General features: G+C 45.5%; 1 protein-coding gene across 3 annotated transcripts in view; it reads right to left on the bottom strand.

The window, feature by feature from the left end:
- Window positions 1-21944, bottom strand: part of WNK3 (WNK lysine deficient protein kinase 3) — a 96590-nt gene extending 74646 nt beyond the window's left edge. For 2 of the 3 annotated variants that reach the window (XM_083158711.1, XM_083158713.1), the window contains exons 1-2: window positions 21722-21944; window positions 11675-12266 (exon numbers count right to left, since the gene is read on the bottom strand). In XM_083158711.1, the coding sequence (XP_083014837.1) occupies window positions 11675-12202 (528 nt within the window). In that variant the 5' untranslated portion in view covers window positions 12203-12266; window positions 21722-21944. Of the gene's footprint in view, window positions 1-11674; window positions 12267-21210; window positions 21378-21721 lie in introns of those variants that run through there. The other variant, XM_083158712.1, reaches the window with a different exon arrangement.
- Window positions 21945-23283: the final 1339 nt, after the last annotated feature.

Here is a 23283-nt window from a genome sequence, read left to right as displayed (position 1 = left end):
GTTAACAATGGGATGGCATTTGACCCATCAGGGTGGGTATACAATGAAAATTGGGGTGTGGGGGGCATTTAACATTGGGCCCAATGTAAAATCGGGTCTCAGGGACCATTTTACATTGGTTCCAATTTAAAAATTGCTTCGATCGCATCGCATGCGATTTGGTTGCATGTGATGAACGCGATTTTTTTTTGGGCCCGATGGATACAATCAAAATCGCAGGCGCCGTGCTAGGAAACAAGTACCCGCAGTTGTTATTGCTTAGTCTTCCAAGATTATAGTACTGCTCAATTAAAAAAGAAAATGTACCACTGGATGAGACTTGGGCCATTTGGGGTATTTACTCCAAACGGAAAACTAATATATTCCCCAAAGGTACTCTAATGCTGTTCATAAAATTAGCAGCAGCTGCTAAAAAAGTATCCACTATTTCTATAATGCTGTTGGACCCTAAATTTGTTTTAATTAGTTATGAATTAAACAGAAACTTCAATTACAAAAAAAATAAAAATGGAATGCTCCATTTTTGACATGTGGCTTTCCTATTTCCATACTCAGTCTGTCATTCTGAAAACAGCCTTAAAGAAAAAGTTTTCATTCTACAGATGTAGCCCCTGTCATCTTTGGCCGGGGCTCGCCAAAGCCTCCCCTCTGGCGAGTGCAAGCGGACAGGTGCTACACTGATTGCCCTCCATTTTGAAATGTGATTATTGTCCCTGATGTCACTATGACTCACCACAACATTGTATTCACGGTTTCTCCAATGCCTGATGCATCTCATTATTTTACCGTTTAGCTTTCATCATATTTCTATTTTAGGTCTACTGGGATTATTATACTAACCCTTCTGTGCTACGATATAGTGAAAGATTTTATGTTTCTAGATTTATGATGTCCTCTAGATGTTGCTGTTCTTATTTAACGTCCCACTACCCCAAAAAAAAAAATTAAAAACAAAAAAAAATTGAAGCTTTGAAATGGAATTTAAGATTTTATGGGGTTTTCATTACATCATTTATTAAGGCCCATACACACAGATTATCTTTCCAATCTGGCTGGTTGGAATGAAAATTTGGAAATTTCTGGGAACCAATTACCAGCCGTTTATTACCAAATGCTGGAAAATGGACAAAAGCAGTCATCTGCATAAAGGCCCATACACACTAGAAGATATTGGCATCAATTTTCATCAATGATCAGAAAGAGGCTTCAGAATGATATTTGTGACAATATATTCGGTACTTGTTTCCTAGCACGGCCACAACGATCTTGATCTGGGGCATCGCAGGTAAAAAAAATCGCGTCGGTCGCATCGCATGCGGGCTAAAAAAAAAAATTGCATGCGATGCGACCGACGCGATGCCCGCGATTTCCCATAGGGAACAATGTAAAATGCCTCAATTTAACCAAATCAACATAGGGAACAATGTTAAATGGGCCAGAGACCCCAAAAAAAAAACCCTGACCAGTGAAATGGCCCCCCAAAAATAGTTAACGCCACCCCACGATCAACGTGAACCCGAAGCGTGGCGAGCGCAGCGAGCCCGCGAGGGGCGGCGGTACGCGTCCTCTGACCTTTTCATACCCCCACTATCCACGTCGGCGTGGAGTTGAGAATAGATAGTGTGGCGAGCGCAGCGAGCCACCGAGCACGAAGCGTGGCGAGCGCAGCGAGCCCCGCGAGGGGACGCGGATACCTTCACCGGTAAACGCGTCCCTTCGCGGGCTTCACAGGTATCCGCGTCCCCTCGCCACGCTTCGGGCTCAGTGGCTCGCTACACTATCTATTCTCAACTCCACGCCGACGTGGATAGTGGGGGTATGAATAGGTCGGAGGACGCGTACCGCCTCCCCTCGCGGGCTCGCCACGCTTCGGGTTGACGTTGATCGTGGGGTGGCGTTAACTATTTTTGGGGGCCCATTTCACTGGTCAGGGGTTTTTTTGGGGTCTCTGGCCCATTTAACATTGTTCCCTATGTTGATTTGGTTAAATTGAGGCATTTTACATTGTTCCCTATGGGAAATCGCGGGCATACGATGCGACCGATGCGATTTTGACTTTTTCAATGCATTTCAATGGGAAATCGCAGGCATTGTGGCCGTGCTAGGAAACAAGTACCATATATTCTAGTGTGTATGCCTAATATCTATAACAATGCCCCCCCCCCCCCCCCATGTGAACTATGACATCTTCCAGACACGCATTGGCAATCTGCCAATATCACTCATGCCATTTGCCCCCACATCGTTCAGTGTGGATACACAATATCTTTCATGATCAGCTCAAGGGAAATTGTTCACCAACATCTTTCGTCTTTCATATCTTCTAGTGTGTATGGGCCTTAAATTGACCAATTTGTCTGTAGGACTCTATAGGAAGACGCTATGGCCACTCCCGATTTAAGCGAAACTGCTGTCGCACCGTGCAATTTTTTTTAAAGGGTGGGCTAGTCACACAGCGAGAGGATGGGACCGGCTCACCAGAGATTCACCCGGTGTCCCGGCAGGCCAATCCACTGCTGGTCTGCAGCACCATTGTTAAGCCACTGGGCAGTGCATCTCTTGCGGCACATCAGACCACTACAGACGGCCACAGTGCAGCGGTTATCAAGGATTCCCTATCCTGTGTTGGTTTATCATCATTCACAAGATACTCTTGATAAGGACCCTGCATCTAATTTCTGAGAAAAATAAATACTAGCAAATGTGCTTGCCTTCAAAATGCATGGTGCATTCTACTTAGCTGTCTTGAAGGTGCAACAAGCTGACAGGTCTTATTGGATGCTGGTGAGGCGTGAGTTTCAACACCTCAGCCAATATAGTCTTTATAATAAACTAAATAAAACTTTGAAGAAAACTCTGGAGCATCCAGAAGCACTGCCTCTCCTGAGGCACATTTTTCTAAACTGACTAGTGGAGGGAGGGTAGAGAGGAGGAGCCAGTGCACCCACACTAAAAGCTTTAATGCGCCTGTCTCTCCTGCGGAGGATCTCTACCCCATAGTATACAACCCAGTATCCCATTGGACAGTAGAGAAACTAAAAAAATACTGCCCATTCATGCTAATCCCCAGTATTTCATCAAGATCTTTGCTGACCGTTGACTTGATTATATAGACATCTAAGGATAGAGTTATCTCCTGCTGACTCGCCATACCTCCAAGCTGTGGGGTGGATCCTATTAGCATTGAAGGGTGCAAGGTGCCGTTCAGATGCCATTCCAAAGCATTGAAACCCTGGCAATGGTACCCGAATTATGCCAATTTCACACCCTTCTCTAGGCCGAATTAGCTTAAAATTGCTATGGAAATGAGTGCTTTAGGGGAATTCCATCCACCGTAAAGAGAACCCGGTGCCGTGAAGATTTGCACTCGCGAATAATCGGCATCCTATAAGATCAACCCCTAGCGTCACACACAGCAAGCTCCATACCGAGTCCAATCCAATGATCACGGTCTGTGTGCTAGATCCGGTTAACCAATCTCAACAGCGTATTGCACTCATCTACCAGCCTCGTGTGGCTGTGGTGTCTTCTGCACTCAACAATCTGCCTCCCATAGAAATCACTAATAATCTACATGAGGCAGAGCTTCATAAAGCCCTTGGGTTCCTCACTTTTTTTGCAGCTCATTAAAAGAAAAAAAATCTAAAAAGAATGTATTAAATCACGACCATTACAATTGCGAGCTCACTATTTTCAATGATCGGTGTTCTGTTGAGCGTTCTCTCAGATTCTCATTTTTATATAAAAGTTTTGTGAAGAACTTTGGGGGTCGATCCCATTAGCTGTGAAGGGTGCGGGGTGCCGATTAAACATGTTTAAAAGCTAGCAACAGCAAATTGGATTTTTCTACCCTCTTCTTTTTCAGGAGTTTGGGAATGTCCTATCTGCCAGAACAGCAACGCCATAAAGACTGTGTAGATTATTTCCTCCACCTCTTTTTGCCACTGGAAATTGTGATTTTATTGTAATTGTACGGAGCTCGCTGCGATGGGTGCGTAGCATGCACAGTGATAACAAGCTGGAAATAACCTTAGTCTATAAAAGGCCACCCACTGCTAGGAAGGCAATACAAAGGAGCATGCCAAGACATTCTAAAGTTGGATGGTCTCTCTGAAATGAGACAAAATACAGCAGGCAATGGAAAAAAAAACTATTCCAGCACTACCAGAGAGTGCGCACAGGTAAATGCCTTTGTGGTTTCTAATTTGGAGCGCTGCCACAATAGAAATGAGCTTTGTGCTGAGGATTGTTTGCATTACACAGACTAGCTTGGGTTGATTTAAGAATCTAAGAGGTTATCCCTGACACAAAGCACAGTGTAAAAGCATACAGATGGATCCAGGCTTGCAGTTTAAGTGGTTGCCAGGCATACTACCAACTGGTGGCTATTTGTGACCGGCAGCGTGCTGCTTTATGGTGCCCGTCCAAATAATATGCATTTGTGGAATACAACCGTTTCATGTATGGTTTTATGTCCAAGTTAATGCAGTCAAATGCTTTTCTTTCCTCTTTGCATAGATTGTGAGGTGTTTGAGCTGCAGTTATTAGATGGTGGTAAATGTATACTTGCACATTTGCATCAACGCTTGCAGTGAAATGTCATGGGGTGAGAGAATCAGAAAGTGAGAGATTTGGTTCGGCAAAATCAAACTGGTTTTGCAGCGTAAATGATTGCGGCTTTAAATAGAACTGGAGATTTCTTACCAAATCGCTCACCCCATTACATTTCACTCTTGGTCAGAGATAAAGTACCAATCAGCTACTGTTGATTTTCAAACAGCCTGTCACATGGCAGTTCGCAGCCAATTGGTTGTACTGTATCTCTCTCCAAGTGTTGAGCCATATTCCCTTGTGTGAAAATACAAACACCAAGTCAGCAAAGTATATTTGTGAAATGAACAAGAACTTCAACTGAGGAGAATGTCAAGTAAAAGAACTGTAAAAAAGAAAAAAAATCCAAAATATGGAGTTGGAAGAGAGATCAAGTTCATAGAGATATCCACCGATATCCTGAGTGTTATAGAAAATATAAACTGCAAAAAAAAAAACACTTTTCTGGGTCACCTTGGAGCCATTGAGAAAATGCATTTAACCCTCCGTCTAGGGCAGGGGTGGCCGAAAAAAAGAGATCTACCAAAAGATTAAGGTGACCATACACTCACCGATTTTACTGTACTATGCGTTTTTGACTGTACAATTTTCCTGCCATAATGCGATGCGATGTGTATTTTGATGCGTGCGATGCGATTAACCCATGTTTTACTGTTAATTTTCAGATGTAGTCTAAAAAGTACGTGCTGCACATACAATATCGGACTCCCGGGAACACGCATCGCAAATGCCCATAAACACACCGCGATTATTGTACAGAAGATGCGTTTTGTACTTAAAAAGTACAAAACGCATTCGATAATCGGTGCGTGTATGGTCACCTTAAGATCTACCAACGGTCCACGGTTTACTACACCCTAGCTGGTGCACAGCTGTAGTCATTACTAACTGTCACATTTTCAAACCTGCTGCATTCATTCCTACTATAGATCCACAGGCTGCATGACAAACATGAACTGTTGGTAGATCTTAAGGACAGGTTTGGCCACCCCATGTCTAAGATAACTACAGAATTGTTTTAACTTGTGGCACTATGGTGCACATTAATTTTTGCTCCAGTTAGACACCTGGTAGTTGCTGGGGTGACATCTCTTCTTGCAGAGGTATGAAAAGAACCGTGCACTAAGTAGACAGATGTCTGGGCGCCCAAAGCAGAACTTTAGATGGGTTTAGCAGTTTCTCTGCTAAACCCAGTCTGTTTGGGCATGACATACGTGATATGCATGTGTGCCCAAACACAATTGAATCGTGACATTTTCTTGGGCATCTAAATTTTCCGCTGACAGGAAAAACAGACACCAAAAACAGTGTCCCCTAGATGTAATATCGCCTATAAACTACTGCAGGCGTCAAGCTGTCATGACGTTCGCCATTAAAGTAAAACTGCGTAAGAAAGGACTCACATACTGCAATAGAACCTGGCCATTTCAAAACAGCAGAATTACAATTACCACAAAAGAACAGCATTATTACAGCAAACCTACTTTTGCCAAGGAGATATTCAGGGAAAAACAACAAGACTACAATGTGCCTCTTTACCTGCATTCTAACCAATGGATTGTTACAAAGAATTATGTACAATATTTATCATGTTAAAAAAGTGCCCATACACTAATCCGACTTGGGCCGAGAAATCGGATGTGTTTGACATCCCATCCAACCCAGTGCGCATCTGGTCGGACCCTACAGGTTGAACCAGCTGCAGGTTCAATCTGTCGGATCGGACCCATCAGTGGCACATCGTGGGTACTGGGTGCAGCGTCATGGGCAGTGTTTGGAAAGTGCTGAGCAGACCTGCAGCAGCAGAATTTAAAATAAAAAAAAAGGATTCGAAAAGATAGGCCGGCTACTGATTGGTGCTTTCTCTCAGCCAATAAAGGCCACACACACACTACCAGATCAACAGGTACCCGTCGGAATGCCAGCATCCACAAGCGCATACGCGATATCAGCAAGGAGGGACCTCCCTTGTCTGTACATGTTCAGACGAGGTAGCACGCATTGATAACAATGTGTAGTGTACAAGGCCCTTCAATGATTCCTTTTACGTTCCCATCTAGTGCATATGGGGCTTCACTATTGTATTGCAACATAGTAGTCAATGCTATACCAGGGTGCCGGACGGGATCCCGACATGCACCACCCGACGTCAGGGGATCCCGACTGTCAAAATACCGACAGCCGGGTTTTCCGACATCCGTTGGCTATTTTCCCTCATGGGGGTCCACGACCCCCATAGAGGGAGAATAGAATGCGTAGCGAGCCACCGCACCCGCAGTGTGGCGAGCCCACAAGGGGCTTAGTTGCGCTCATCATGCTGTCTGGGTCCGGCCAGACGGGATCCTGACTGGCGGGATCCCGACTGTCGGACCCCTATACCACACCCTCGCAAAAACGTTTGGATGCACATTTTAAGTTTATCTGTTGACCAAAAGACCCCGTTATCCTGTGCCCAGGTTTTGCTGGTAGGAAGAACTAAACATTTGTTACTAGTGTAATGAAATTAGACAAATCGCTCTGGTTTTTAAAGCTGAATAAAAGGGGTTAACGGCACTCTTATGGCTGACTGGCTCTCTGTGCATACACTTTGAGGCATTTGTTTAATCATCTCAGGATTCATTGAAAACTTTCCTGCCTCGCATGGCTAGTTCTTGTTATATAACCTCAGTACACTGCCATGTATTGTACTGTGGACCTCTGCTGTCAACCAGAAGCTTTGCTGATGTTGAGCTGGCACATATCTCTGCCAACATCCTGTACAAACATTTTTTATTTTTTTTTAAATAAATAGAAGAGTAACTTTGGCTTCAGCAGCTAGTAGTCAATCGATGATGTAACGAGAAAGACAGCAGAGTCGTCGATTTTACAATATAAATGCACAACCGTGATGTATTAGACAATACTAACACGTTAGCTGGAGGTCACTGGTCAGCACAAGGATCAGACTCCTATTGTCTGACGGTCTGAGGCACACACACACAGCCAGGCCTTCCTGGTAGCAACTTATACCCCTTTCAGACAGAAAAAAAGACCCGGGAATTTCCCTGCTCTTGCCGTGTCGACCCGGGTTTTTCTTCTGTCTGAAAGGGTCAACACGGGTCTAAAGTTCCGGGACTTCGACCCAGGTATTTACCTGGGTTTTTCCCAGGTCTGTATTCCAAAAACCCGGGTCGCCGGCTGTCTGAAAGGAAACAACCCGGGTTTTTGGGATTATTACACATTGTTAGGCACTGATTGGCTCTCCTGGTGGGTTGCTGGCTGATTGGTTGTGAGGATAGGCTTCTCTGATTGGCTGGGAGGGCATGGCAATGGAGCTGGCCTCTGAGGTCATTAGGGAGCTGAAAAAAGCACACTGGTAGAAGCAAGAGGTGAGAGCTGCTGGCAGTGAGAGGGGAGGAGGATATCGGCAAACAGATGACTGGGACAGTCAAAGATGCCACAGTGTACTCAAACATTGCAAATATACTGACAGCCATGTGAGGTAACATGTACCTTCCAGTATATTAAAACAAAACTTGTTTACAACATATCCTTGTGTCATGCCATGGTTAATGCAATGCAGTGAGCAGTCACCATCCACTTTTGATAACCTCATCTCTGTGTGCCTTTAAAACTGTCCTATTCTTATGACACACAGAGTTTTGCAGGAAAAATCCGGCTTCTGTGTGAAAGGGGTCAACACGGGAAATTCCCGGGTTTTTGCTCCTGTGTGAAAGGGGGTCAGCCCCTTGCTGCCTAGTTGTACCCGGGTTTTTGTATCCGGGAAATACCTGGGTTTTTGGGATTTTTCTGTCTGAAAGGGGTATTACAAGGAATTTCACATTGCCTCTGACTTTCTGTAGTCCATTGAATGGAAGAGTCATATTAATCTAAAGGCGGCAAAGTGTACCCATAAGGCTTCTAACAAATATCTATTAACTCATGTACCATACACTAATTACCCAGAGGAAGAGTAGAAGTATAATAAAACATATATACTATCTCTAGCCAAACACTTATACAGCCAAAGTTTTAGAAATGTTGTAGAGATCTACAAGATATAAGAGCCTTTATTCCCACCCTCTATGGTCCAAAATCTCCAATTCACTCTCACATTACGGGGTTGGGGGGGGGGGGGGGGAGGGGGGGAATGTTAAGAGATTCGATCTTGCAGATTTTAGTACATTTTCACTAATGCCATCTCACTTATGGGGGGGTGTGAACACGGCTGCAAAATCGGACGAGAATGGCAGCGTTTTCGCTTAAACCGCTCAAATTTACAGAAACTTCACCAATTTACATGGCTTTCGACGATTGAGACTTCTGGAGAAAAAGGTGTCAAGGGTTGAATCCCATCCCCCACCCCACTACAAAGGTCAGCACTTGGAAGTTCCTGTTTCACAATCCACAGAACATTATTAGTGACTGCAGCTGCCCACCAACTCCAAACCTGCATGTGCTTTAAAGCATTTCCTTCACAAACAGGACACAATTTGTAACAATGAGGTTTACAAGAAAGCTAGAAACGGATGTGGACCTCTCTACTACTCCTACACGATCCCGCCATCCCCTCAAATACATGTGACCAAGCAATCTAACAGCAGTAATATGTACTGTTAAGGCAACCGTTCCACAAGTGCGATTTAGGCCCTTTTCATCAGATTCAGAATCAAGTGTTTAACCCAGAGGTTCCCAATCTTTTTTGATTTAGGGCACCCTAGAGAATCAGAATTTTTTTCACGGCACCCCTAGGTCCAAAAAAAAATTAATTAGATTGGGTTTATATGCGATTCTTAGCGGCAGTTATGTGGTAAAGGGCAGGATTTGCTTCTGTTTGTACACATTCTATGATTGGCAGCCACCAGCACTGGTCTTGCTCAGAAATAATTAACCATTAATAATTTGAGTTGGTCCTGGACCACCAAGCCGCGGCACCCCTGCATGTGTCCCGAGGCACCCCAGGGAGCCGCGGCACACAGTTTGGGAACCACTGGTTTAACCTCTGATTCTGATGCAATGTCCCGAGCGCATCGGACCAGAACCAGCACCAAAGATCTACCGGATCTGGCAGCCAGGAAAAGAAATCGCATACGATACATCATATGCAAAAGGAACAATGAAACATTTACACAAAATAAATTTAATTATTTTTTTTTTGTGTCTCGTTTAAAATAATTTCCTCTCGTTATTCATGTGCACTAATTGGGATGTGGTCCGGATCCCGACAGAACCCCAACGGATGCCTTGAACACATTACACACTAGGCCAGTGGTTCCCAAACTTTCTTGAATCGCAGCACCCACAATTTTTTTTTTTAATTAAGTAAAGTGTAATCCTTAGGATAAGTTATGGGGCAGTACGGATGGTGCATTACTGCCTCACAGCACTGAGGTCATGGGTCAGATTCCCACCATGGCTCTAACTGTGCGGAGTTTGTATATTCTCCCTGTACTTGCGTGGGTTTCCTCCGGGTACTCCGGTTTCCTCCTACATTACAAAAATATACTGGTAGGTCAATTGGCTCCCAACAAATTAACCCTAGAATGTCTGTGTATGTGTGTGCGTGTACATGTGGTAGGGAATATAGATGGTAAGATCCAATGGGGCAGGGACTGATGTGAATGTTCAATTATCCTCTTTAAAGCACTGCGGAATCTGTGTGCGCTATATAAGAAACTGTTAATAAATAAAATAAATAAGTTATGTGGCGGTGGACAGTGGTGCTTCTGACTATCTGCTTGTTGTAGGATTGGGAGCCATTAGCACTGGTTTTGCCCATCACTGACCACAAATAATTATATTTGGTTGTGCACCACCAACCCACAGCACCCCTGCAGGAGCCCGTAGCACCCCAGTGTGCCACGGTGAACACTTTGGGAACCACTGCAGTAGGCAAGATTTTAAAAGATATTGCTCCTTTTGGACCTTCTGAGCGATTTTGGATACGCTCAATACTGTATCGTTAATTAGGTCTCCTGTACATTCTATCAGACTGCATGTTAGGAGCAGTGACAGGATGACATCACTCATCACAGAAATATCATTAACGATATTGTTCAGCGTATATGCCTTATATTGTTTGCCCAGGAGTTTGAGGGAAAAGTGAACGATATCACTCATATCCAAGCTATGGCCCTCCAGCTGTTGTGAAACTACAAGTCCCATCAGGCCTTGCCACAATTTTGCAATTAGGAAATGCTAAAACTATGGCAAGGCATGCTGGGATGTGTAGTTTCACAACAGCTGGAGGGCCAGAATTTGGACATGCCTGGTCTAATGTGTACCCAGTTTACGCAAAGTACAGGGTTTAGAATTAAGCAAGGAGGGGAGGGGGGGGGCGGGTTCAGGGTTACGATACTAACCAGGATCTTATGGATTTTGGACCGTCAGAATGTCACTGTTGCAGATAAATCATTGCAGCGACTGCCAGGATTACGTACCCAAGCCATGAATTAGCTCCTTTTATGCACTCATCTGTACAGGAATACATTCTATTGTGCAAGAATGGTAATATTCAGTGTATCGGACCTCGCCATTTTATTTATAATGTATAGGAAACAGAATGGGGAAAAAAACAGACTTCAGGGTAGGACGTTTTACGTAAAAACATTAAAATAGTGCTTGGGAAAATAATCTGCATTGCTTCAGACAACAGAAAGTTGACACCCAGGACAATTTTACAGTGCATCTCGTAACATGTTTACTTTCAAGCCTCAAGATCCAATGAGCACCAGAAGTCTGAGGCAATAGGAGGGACATGGTCAACATACTGTAGGAAGAGGCCTACAACAAGGATATACCCTGTTTATTCCAGTGCGGACCATATGTCTTGACACTCCATTACACAGCTCGATGATACAGAGCAAACAGAGATTACTTACAAAGAGCACGTTGCAGCGAGATTTATCAACATTAAAAACCATCACGTGACCCAGAAACACCTCAGAAGCAAAAGAAAGGCACAGTCACAAACGAAAACATTCCAGGAAGTATAAAAGCAAACAGGATTTGGCGCCCGGCACAGATTAACAACTATACAGAGCTCAATTGTAAAAAGGTAGAGTTTAAGCAAAACTGGACTAACCTGAAGCTCACACCATGCAACTTCTACCCAAGTCTCAGTGTCCAGTCCTTTGAAGACCGTCTTAAAAGCCCCACGGCCCAACTCAATGTCAAACTTCAGAAATCGCCCGCTGGGGGAGGTTGCCACAGCTTTCATTTCTGCCTCCTCTTCCATTTCTTTCTCCGTTTTTTCCCTGGGGGGATCTTTAGAGGCCTCGGATACCACTTTTGGCTCATTCTTGCCTTCTTGGCCTACATCTACGGCATGTGGTATTTGACTGCCCAGTTGCTGCTTTCCAACACAGTCCACAATCTTCTCCTCTTTGAGGGGTTGCTCCAGGATTCCGTCATCTTCCGTAATGTCGACGCTTTTGCGAAAGAAGCGCTTTCTTTCACTGGTCCCAGAGGCAGAAAGGGACGTTTCTCTTTCCTCTGTGCTTGCTTGTTTGGTCAGGGAAGAGTCATCGGGGACTGGGTTCTTTTCTACAGAAAACCCAGCTGGTTTGTCAGACTCATCTGTGCTTGCCGGCTCTCCGGAGTCAGTAGCCATTTTTGCTCAGTTCTGCGGTTCGACTTTCCCAATGTACAATAGAGAAGACTTCCAGAGTCAAAGTCTGCAGAGAGAGAAAGAGGGAAAAAAATATATATATTTAATCCATATGTAAATACCACAACTAGAAATATTAGAGATGAAAATATATAAACAGTGAACAAAGATGCCAGTCTTCTGTGTACTTTGGAATTGCCACAGCAAAGTACATCCTTGTAAGCAGGCCAGAAAACGGATCAGGTGATTAACACTGCACACTGGAGGCAGGCGCAGCACTTTAAACCTCCGGGTGCTCTAGCTGATGGCCAGCTTAGCAATGGCTTGGTTTCTGTACTATAACAATGTCCTGTTTTGTCCATAAATTATTCCTATGCAATTACCGCCTGATTAAGATAGGGAGGGGTTTACAAAATGCTTGCAATGCCAGATCTACAATGAAGTAGTACTTTTAAACTGATAAAAAAGTTATTCAACCAAAAAGTTGTCACAACAGAAAAAAAATGTAAACTACAATAAATATTACGGTACTCTTTACCTAGATGGGCGCCAGCGATTGAAATCGCGGTCGTCGGGGGTAAAAATCGCGGTCATCGCGGGTAAATCGGGATGGCCGCGATGACCGCGATTTTTCCATAGGGAACAATGTTAAAAAGGCTGATTGACCGCGATTTTACTGTTAAATGCCTCAATGGACCCGATTTGGCCATAGGAATCAATGTTAAATGGGCCACAGAGCCCAAATAGGCACAATTAACCCTTAAATGTCCCCCCCAATTTTTTACGCCACCCCACGATCCACGCCAACCCGAAGCGTGGCGAGCGCAGCGAGCCCGCGAGGGGCGGCGGTACGCGTCCTCCGACCTTTTCATGCCCTACTATCCACTAGGGCGTGGAGTGAGAATAGAATAGTGTGGCCACGGACACCTGTGAAGCCCGCGAGGGGACGCGTATAACTGTGAAGGTATCCGCGTGCGCTCGCCACGCTTCGGGCTCGGTGGCTCGCTGCATTATTATATTCTCACTCCACGCCCTAGTGGATAGTAGGGCATGAAAAGGTCGGAGGACGCGTACCGCTGCGCTCGCCACGCTTCGGGTTGGCTTGGATCGTGGGGTGGCGTTAAAAAATTGGGGGGACATTTAAGGGTTAATGGGCTCTGGGGCCCATTTAACATTGATTCCTATGGCCAAATCGGGTCCATTGAGCCATTTAACAGTAAAATCGGGTCCATCGCGCCTTTTAACATTGATTCCTATGGTAAATCGTGAGCATCGCGTCGCGGGCATCGCGGGTACATTTATGGCCGGCCGCGACCGACACGATTTCCATGTTTAACATGGGTTTCAATGGGAAATCGCGGGCATCGCGTCGGTCGCGTCGCGGCCAGACATAAATGTACCCGCGATGACCGCGACGGGCGCCCAACTAAGTAAAGAGTACCAATATTACTATTAATACTACTTTCAGACATACTCCAAAATGCTGGGGTTTTGCACATGAACGCGCATTAATCCGGGGTTTTAGTTTTGTTTGAAACGCACCAACCTGGGACTGTGTTCCCAGGTTCCCGAATATGCAATTGACATGGGTTTTTCCTGGGTCTTTCTTCCTGGGTTGCTGACCCTGGTTAAGTGTGAATGGTGTGACCCAGGAATTTGCTCTCTGGCTCCTCAAAACCCGTTTTAATTGGCCAGGATGGGCCACATGACACCTGCTGATATCATCAGTGATAGCTGAGGCACAGTTGCCACACATGAGAGGAAGACAGAACACAGGGCCTTATTCTAGTTCACTCTTAAGAGGCAAATTCCTTCTCAAATGGACAAAACCATGTGCGCTGCAGGTGGGGCAGATGTAACTTGTGCAAAGGGAGTTAGATATGGGTGGGGTTTATCTTCAAAGTGACATCTATATTGCAGTGTAAAAATAAAGTAGTCAGTATTTTCCCTGCACAGAAACAAAATAACTCAGTCAAATCTAATTCTATCTGCACCGGTTACATCTGCCCCCCTGCAGTGCACATGGTTTTGTCCATCTGAGAAGGAATTTGCCTCTAATACCCCTTTTACACCGCCGAAAAATCCGGGTCAGCGGCGGGTCAGACCCGGATCTTCGGCGGTGTAAATCCCTAACGCCGTGTACCTTTACACGGGACTTCTACCCAGGTCCTGACCTGGGTAGAACACAACTAGGACCTGGGTAGAGGGCGGTGTAAATGGGAACGCCGGGTCGGATGACCCGGCTCCCATTTACATGAATGGGGAACGTCCAACCTGCGGGCCGCAGCGTCCGCAGGTTGGACGGGTTGTCAGCCTGACACTGACAGCCGGCACTGCTGTCTGCTATACCCTGCAGACAGCAGCGGCGGCAGGGGAGGGAGGTGAACGGATGCCTGTGTGCGGCATCCATTCACCTCCTGTGCGACGGCAGGGGGGGGGGGGGGCGCGCAGTGACTGGGGGCAGCCCAGCAGCTTACCTAAGTGCTGGGCTGCCCCCAGCAGAGTTCCGGTCCGGCGGCGGCGGTGATTGGCGCTTGGAGATGACATCATCCTGTCATCTCCAAGCACCGGGAGGGGAGGGAGGGGGAGGGGTGCGGGCCGGGCTGTCCGCCCGGTGTAAATTGCACTAAACGCCGGGTCGCACCCGGCTTGAACCTGGGTCTAAAAAAGCCAGGTGCGACCCGGCGTTTTGGTGTAAAAGGGGTATAAGAGTGAACTAGAATAAGGCCCACAGTGCAGAGAAGTGTGCCAGAGGGTATAGGGTGAAGAGCCTTGTTTTACAAGATATAGAAGTAAAGACTTTTACACATGTTTTACTACTTTACCAAAATACTTATTCTTTGAATGAATAAAAAGTGTTTGAAAAGGAAAGCTGGTATGGTATTTTTATTGGTATACGATACATGGAATGTTAATTATTTACGATTGTAAAGCAACCCAGTCCATTTAGGACTGCCCCCACCTTTGCATGACCTCATTAATGTGTGCCTGCAAACCGTCCCATCATGAGGAGACTGGGGGGGGGGGGGGGAATACACATCTTAAGTCTGAAAGGGGCCAACCCAGGAATTCCTGGGTCTGAAGTAGTGAGAAAGGGGTCTCGAATAAAAACCTGAGAAAATCCCGGGTCTGAGCTGGGAAACTCCCGGGTCTTATGTCTGAAAGGGGTATAAGGGTGCCCACAACACAGTGCGATTTGAACTTTTTAGTTTAAATTGCATCGGGTCTAGTTCACATCGTACCTAGTCTATTTTGCCTTGTGATGCGCACTCCCGTGTTGTCCATATACTAAAGCAAAATAATATATGCAGGGAGGCATTTTTTTTACTACATCGCACCCTGTGTAGGGAATTGCATGCGATACGTATATTACATATTTACATATTGTGGTCTTGCCCAAATCTTATGTAGTTCAAATAGCACAGTGTATAAAGTCCAAATTGCATAGCTCAAATCGCACCAGGCACACATACCACCGTGCGTGGGCACCTTAAGATAATCAATTCTGTCATACAAGTGAACAGAGCCTGCTTTTGCCTTCCCAGTAATAAAGCATATAGTTTACCTATGTCCATAGCTAAAATGTTTAAGTAATCAGATCACTGCGGGCTAAACTTTAAGTTGCAGCCACATCCATCCCCCCTCCCCTTCTTCCTAAATTCTTATTCTGCATTACAGTCAAACATCCTGGATCAATTCCACAGTTAACCCTTGTGGTGTCTATAGAATGCTTTCTGCTACTGGGTGCATTCCAGGGAATTTATTAGGCAAGTAACTCTCAGATTTCTTGCACTGCACCTTTTGCTGGGACACTTCTTTATTTCGTTCCTTATATAGCTCAGCGTATTCTGTTGCCCTGTACACCAGCATACATCATTGTATACAAGCCAAGGGAAACCTGTGATTTAGTTCCACACTACCAGACTAATGATTATAAGCATGCACCACTGGGGTGCGAGCAGAAATCGGACATAACTAGGTCGGCGATGTGGTTTCGTGCACTAGCACAGTGCTAACATCATCGCGGCGGGGTACTGTAGAAAAAGAATGATGGCTCTAGCGACTAAACAATCACAAGTACCAGCATTCTCCGACAAAAGCGTGCCGCTTTGAGTATCTCTATTATGCTATTCGCAGCGCTGTGAATTGGACCAACCCTCAATATTTTCATATTTCAGTTTCAAATTGTAGCAATACGAAAAAAAAAAAACTATGTTCATCTCACATAACCAAAGCTAGTAACAGGAGCGGACAATATACTTTACTGATATTGTCACAACTTAAAATAAAATTTTACACTACACAAATAACCCATGTTTTCAGCAAATTCCCAGGTTGACCGTTTTTAAACCGGTAATTTGCAGCTATTGAAAGGGGGTCAGATTGCATACGGCAAAATGACTCGGCACTCGTAATTGCCGGGTTGCATGTCTGAAACAGGTATGATAGAATTAGGTCATTAATGCATTGGTAATTTAGAAAACCATAATCCTCACCTGTATATACACACACACACACACACACACACACACACACACAACGCAATGATTTCAAAGATACGTTGTTATACACTTGATATGATTGGTCAATAGAAAATCCTAGAAAGTCTTAAGTATTATTAGGCTTAACCCCTTGGGTGGTATGTCCGGAAATTTTCCGGGCTCAGTTGCGCTGCCGCAGCGGGCTGTCCCGGAAAATTTCCGGGCATACCACAAAAATGAAATAGGTGCGCGCCAGTGGTGTCCAAGTGTGCACCACCTCTTGAGCCCCCCCATCACATCCCCGAGCCCTCCCAATCACCTGTGCTCCGGCGTACGATCGTACGCAGGAGCTCTTCTAACCCATGCCGCTCCCCGTCAGCCGCCTGTCATTTTGCAGCAGTGACTTATGCGGCAGGCTCGGTGATGTTCGGGGTGGCTTGGGGAGGACTCGGGAGCACTCAGACGCCTGAGTCCTCCCGAGCCGTTGCGTAACATCCCTGAGCCTGCCGTCTGTCTGATGACTAACAGGTGGCTGGAGCAGTGGGCAGCAGGGGAGCTCCGGCGTAAAACTTGCCCTGGTAGGTTTGTCCTGCCCCAGCAAAACCCACCACTCAAGGGGTTAAAGCAGGGCTGGGCAACACCGGCCCTCCAGATGTTGATGAACTACACATCCCAGCATGCCTTGCATCAGTTTCAGCATGGCCACATAGCAAAACTAATGCAAAGCATCCTGGGATGTGTAGTTCATTAACATCTGGAGGGCCGGTGTTGCCCAGCCCTGGGTTACAGGGTTTATGCATTCCGGTAATATATATTGTATGTTTACCTACACATTGTACAATGGTTGGAAGGTATTAAAACAGAGGAAAACTACTTTTTCAAAAGCTGTGAACTCTTCTACCAGACCATCCTATTGCACCCTTCCATGTCAGGCAAGGGGCAGTCTTAGAGCAGAAAGGAGGGCTTATGACTGGTACAGGTTACATAAATAAACATTAAACGGTCTCACATTTTCTGCATTTTGTTGTGCAGATCTGCTAAATCTAAACATTGCACTATTAACCAAGTTGTAGCTCTTGTTCCATTAAATCAAAAGGGTCTATAGTATAGACCAGGGGTGGGCAATATGCGGCACTATAGATGTTGAGGAACTACACATCCCAGCATGCCTTGCATCAGTTGCAGGATGGTCAAATAGCAAAACTAAGGCAAGGCATTCTGGGATGTGTAGTTCCTCAACAGCCTCAAAAGGGCCGCTTATTGCCCACCCCTGGTATAGACCTATAGACATCACAACACTCCAATTGATTAAAACGACTTTCACAACACCAAATAGTAGCACACCAATGTGGCGGTAATGGGTAGAGACACCTGCAACTCTAGAAACTTATTTCAAATCAATACATTGTGTCAAATTGTACACAGAGGGATTAAATATCATCCAAACTCCCATTTAACCTATACATGTACAAATCTTGGAAGAGGAGTCCCTTTGATACTGCTAGAACATCCGCAAGCTTGCTGCTCCAAGAGTGGGCAACTTCCCAAAGAGCCTATGATCATGTTCCAAAACAAACAGTGATCAGAATGATAGGACAATAAAACCAAGATACCATGATCTTTTTCACTGTGAACCCAATTATTTATTAGCAACTTATTATATGGCTTCCTAACTTACATGCTGTTAATTTGCTGGGGGAGAAAATAAGCAGCAAGTCATTTCTACTGTATCCAAAGAACTAAATGTACAATACTCAGACCCAGAAACAAACCCCTTCCTCGCTCAACTACTGAGAATCAGTCTCAATGACAAACATATCACAACCCTGTGAAACATGAAGAAAATGCACACGAAAATACCATTACTTGGCTTTGCGAGAATGCAGGAAAGTTGCTGATGAAAGTGGAAAAACCCAGGTATGCATCTCACACAGAACAAGACTATTTTCTTCAGATCCTTCTCCCAAGCCAACCGAGCCTGTGCAGAAGGGACTTTAGGAGTGTGGAAGTCAGAGCCGTCACATTGGAAGACTACAGACAGCTAGCCTGGAGGAAGTGTGCAGGGTTTAGATACTAGCTAAACCAGTTCTCTCTCATTCTGGATGAGCTCATCGGATGCCCTCGGGCCCCAAAGAGAGAAATTTAGTTCAGCTACAGGTTATGACCTATGCAAATGGCTATTGCATAAAACTATTCCGAGACCACATGTATTCTGGCAGGAACCGATTCCCATTTGCCAATCACACACACACACACACATATAGATAGATGGTCTTGCAAAAACTAAGCAATCCAAAGGATTGAATATCTTGCCGTGACCAATCGCAAAAAAACTTCAAAAGACTGGATGGCCCTCTAATTGGCTGAGAGAGCTCTATCAGCCATTCAGCGGCCACCTGAATGTGAGGCTTCCGATTGGCAGAGAGGCACCCAGTCTTCTTTTTTTTTTCAAATTATGACACCTGCTGCTGACTACCGCCGCATGTCAAGCCTCCTGCCGCCCACTCTGCTACTCCAATGCCCACCAGCCCTCTTCCCGCACCCGATAGCATGCAACATTAGGTGCTGGAAAAAAACACGCAGTGCAATGTTGCATAGCATCGCACAAGTGTATGGGAACCAGTAGCCTCCACAGCAATCATTTTTGTTTCCTTCATACACACATTAAGCCAAACAATACTAGTGTTCATACTAACACCCTATCGCAACATTTGTGGCTAGAATCACTTCTGTTTTGTGAGTTCTTTCATCATGCTCTGGATCCACATATACCTGGAGGGGGGGGGGGGGATATAAATTTGTGACGAGGGAAGCACCCTGCATCTGTCACAACCCACGCAATTCCTCTTTCCTGCATGAAGCATTGCTCTGGTGCTTCTAACACACTCTGGCCTGTATCTAAGTGCTGATATACAGACTAGTGCGCGCTAGAAGCACCAGAGTGACAACTCAGGCAGCAAAGAGGAATTGCATGGGTTGTGACAGATGCAGGATGCTAGAATTGAGCAATAATATTTGCATTCAGTAGGTTTCCCCTCATTGAGAGAATTTATAGTTTAATTTTTATTTAACTATGGAGAACAATGAATATTGAATCCTTGACTGGGACAAGAATGCTTAAACATGTTCATTTGTAATAACTTTTTTTTTTTTTAAACTGCACAAAACATGCAAAATCCACTACAAAAGGATCCTTAATTTTACAGAAGAAGAAATTCTACACGGGATAACAAAAAAATTAAAACCCATATGTTTTGGGGAGGGGTTTATTCCCCCCTTAAAGGATCCCATATGGAAAGTACAGTCAGGAAGACATGTAGGTGGGAAAGGCAGAACAGCTGGCGTGACACATGCAGACAGCAATCAGTATACAAAGCAGCAAGCGACAAGAACATGGGGGAAAAAAAACTGTACTGAACGCAGACCAAGCGAGTGGCTATGTGAAGGCGGTGTATGCATCTCAGCCTTTGTTACAGCATTCACTGGCAGGGCTGGTAAGCTGGCACACAAGCAAACAGGTTTTTTTAGTTTTTTTATCATCACCGAGAGAACGTTTCATAAAATGAATTACAACAAGCAGACGGCGGAAACCAGTTATCATTTAAACTCCAAATGACATTTCATCGCACATATTCTCAAGAACCTCAATCAATGCAAATGATATAACTTATTCATCACAAGCCAAAGATACAACGGAGGAAGGTGGAGTTAAGCAGATAGAATACAGACCAAGCAATGATCAGATCTCTGCTGACTACGACCACAGAAATAACTACCACAAAACCACAATATATGACTGCCAAAAGGCATCCACCAGTGTACAATGTCACCAGCACGTTATATTACTAGGCATCTTGTGCCCTGCAATGTAGTAGTTTAGCACATGACCAAGTCATGCACTTAAATATAGAGATCATGTGGCCAAGAAGCAACTGCTTATAGAAAGCTTGCAACCTTATGGTACTAGACGTATGGGTCTTCACACTGTGGACCTCCAGATGTTGTGAAACTACAAATCCCAGCATGCCTTGCCACAGTTTTGCTATTAGGGAGTGTTAAAACTGTGTCAAGGCATGCTGGGATTTGTAGTTTCACAACATCTGGAGGGCCACAGTTTGAAGACCCATACTTCTACAGCTAAAAACGTATTTTAAGCATTATTGGACCTGCACTGCTAAAAGCATGTTCAACAGGACTGGTAAGCCTTCAGCACACTGGTACATCAAGCAAGTTTGTCAGGGAGGGATCTGCAGATCCCTACCCCCAAATTATTTAATTATACCTTCATTAGGGGAAAAAAATAAAACATCTCACACAATAAGAACCATCCAAGGACACACCTGTAAGATAGATCTCTATATATCTATATTACATTGGACCCATGAAACACAAACAATGCAGCAGGCACCCGACACATGCAGCATAACAGGACTGTACTAGGTGAGGACAGAGGTGCAGCCATACATGACTGTGGGGGGTGCCAGACACTCAGATTGCATGGGGGACAAGCACAGATAGACGCTGCTGTACCTGGAGAGGTCAGCCGCACATCACCCGGGCCGGTGCTAGGTGTCCCTCCCCCCCTTCCCGGCTATACGTTCCCAGCGGCTGCGTGCGGTCAGGGGGGTAATGAGGCGTTGTACATAAAGTGAGAGGGGACAGACACCGGTTACACTACAACGCCCGCCGCCTCCTCCAAGCCAACCCCAGCAGCAGCAAGCGGGATGCGCGAGCACGGAAATTGAGATAGTGCGCGCGCCCTCTCTCTTCTTCTCCCCCCCCCCCTTTTTTTTTACACGCGCGCCCCCGACGTTTGGGGGGGGGGGGGGGCATAGAATACATAATGTTAATGTATAGTTTTCAGACAAATGACCGACACTCACACACACACAGGCATAGACACTCGCCAGAGCCCCAAAGAATGAATGGAGGCGGACAATGGACCGTGACACGAGCATGGGGGCTGCTGCGCTCACATACACCGGCATGTAACGGCACCGACGCGGCCACACACAGCGCGAGAGCGCGCTCTACACCGTACCGTGCGGGTGATGTAGGCCGCTTGAGGGGCTTCTCCTCCGCCTGCCTAGGAGACGACCCCCCTGCCACCGGCGCCATTCAACGGACAATGAAAAGAGAAAAAAAAAAAAAAAGAATAAGAAAAAGCGGTCTGGTCCGCGTCTCTGTGTCTCCCTCCGCCGCGTGCACCTGGCGCGCACTCTCGCCTCTCATGAGCGCGCCCCCAGTCCTGAATCCTTCTTCTGTGCACGGAGCCAACTGCAGCAGAGGATGGGAGAGGGGGCGGGGCGGTAGCGCGAGGGCCGGCGCGCGCACGCATGCTACGCGCTGGCGGTGCATGCCGGGCGGTGTAGTCTTTTTTATTTTAGAGGGTTTTTTTTTTTTTTCTTTAAACAAGGGGTCATCGTCTGGTTACAAGTTCTTATATTGTCATGCCCATGCATGGTGGTATCGTCCTTCGTTTAAGATCCAGCATGCTGGATAAATCTAGTTAATCGCCGGACAGAGCCAGTGTTCTCATCGTTGCTGTGTGCTGAACGATCTTGCTGAGTGATCCTGAGAGATCTACATTGCTCAGATCACTCAGCAACATCTCCCCGTGTGTACGCTCCTTTTGGCTGGTGCAGTTTTGCGATAACAATCATGGTTTATGCTGAGACAGAGACACAGCTGTATATGTCTATAGGGGCCTACACACGGGGAGATGTTGAGCGATCTGAGCAATGTAGATTGCTCAGCACACAGTGCTGTACAGCAATGTCAGCACTGTGTACTGCTCCAGTCCCAGGTGTGTGTGTGTGTGTGTGTGTGTGTGTGTGTGTGTGTGTGTGTGTGTGTGTGTGTGTGTGTGTGTGTGTGTGTGTGTGTGTGTCAGGCATGGCCAAACTGTGGCCCTCAAGCTATTGTGAAACTACACATCCCAGCATGTCTTGCCATAATTTTAGCATACCCTGATAGTAAAACTGTGGCAAGGCATGAAGGGCTCACAAAAGCTGGAGGGCCACAGTTGTTTCCCAAAACAGCTCCATAGGGCACCCTCCAGTGCCTGTCAACAGCACCAGAGAGGCTAGAAACAGAATTAGGCCTTTATTATATATATACAAGATCAGGGGCGTAACTAGATATTTGTAGGTTTCATAGCAAAAGATTGCCCCTGCAGCTTTTTCAAGGTGGTTTGTTAGGTACAGAGTCAGGATATAAATACCCCTGGTGATAGGAGTATTGTGCACACCTGTTTTTATTCAATTAATCTTTAGCATTCAGAAAACATATTAAAGAACTAATCAGTATGAGTAGGAGACAGACTAAAACATATAGATGTCTTTGAAGTTACAAAACGAGGCTTAGAAATAGTAAAAACCGTAAATAATATTAAAATAAAAGAGGTTAGATGTGTCTCTGGATTTCCGGTGACGCACTTCCGGTTGTGTGGAACGCAGTTGAACCGCATATTTGTGGGTTCTAATCAGAGTGAATATAGTGCTGGATGTTTTGTCAAATTATTTATATGGCAGCGCATACAATCGCACTGTACTTTCTAAAGGGGGGAATGCCTGGAGGTGATATATCATTTGTATACACATC

This window comes from Crinia signifera, chromosome 9 (assembly GCF_055691185.1).
Source record: "Crinia signifera chromosome 9, ASM5569118v1, whole genome shotgun sequence".
Classification (NCBI taxonomy): Eukaryota; Metazoa; Chordata; class Amphibia; order Anura; family Myobatrachidae; genus Crinia; species Crinia signifera.
This window is presented reverse-complemented; position numbering and strand designations above follow the sequence as displayed.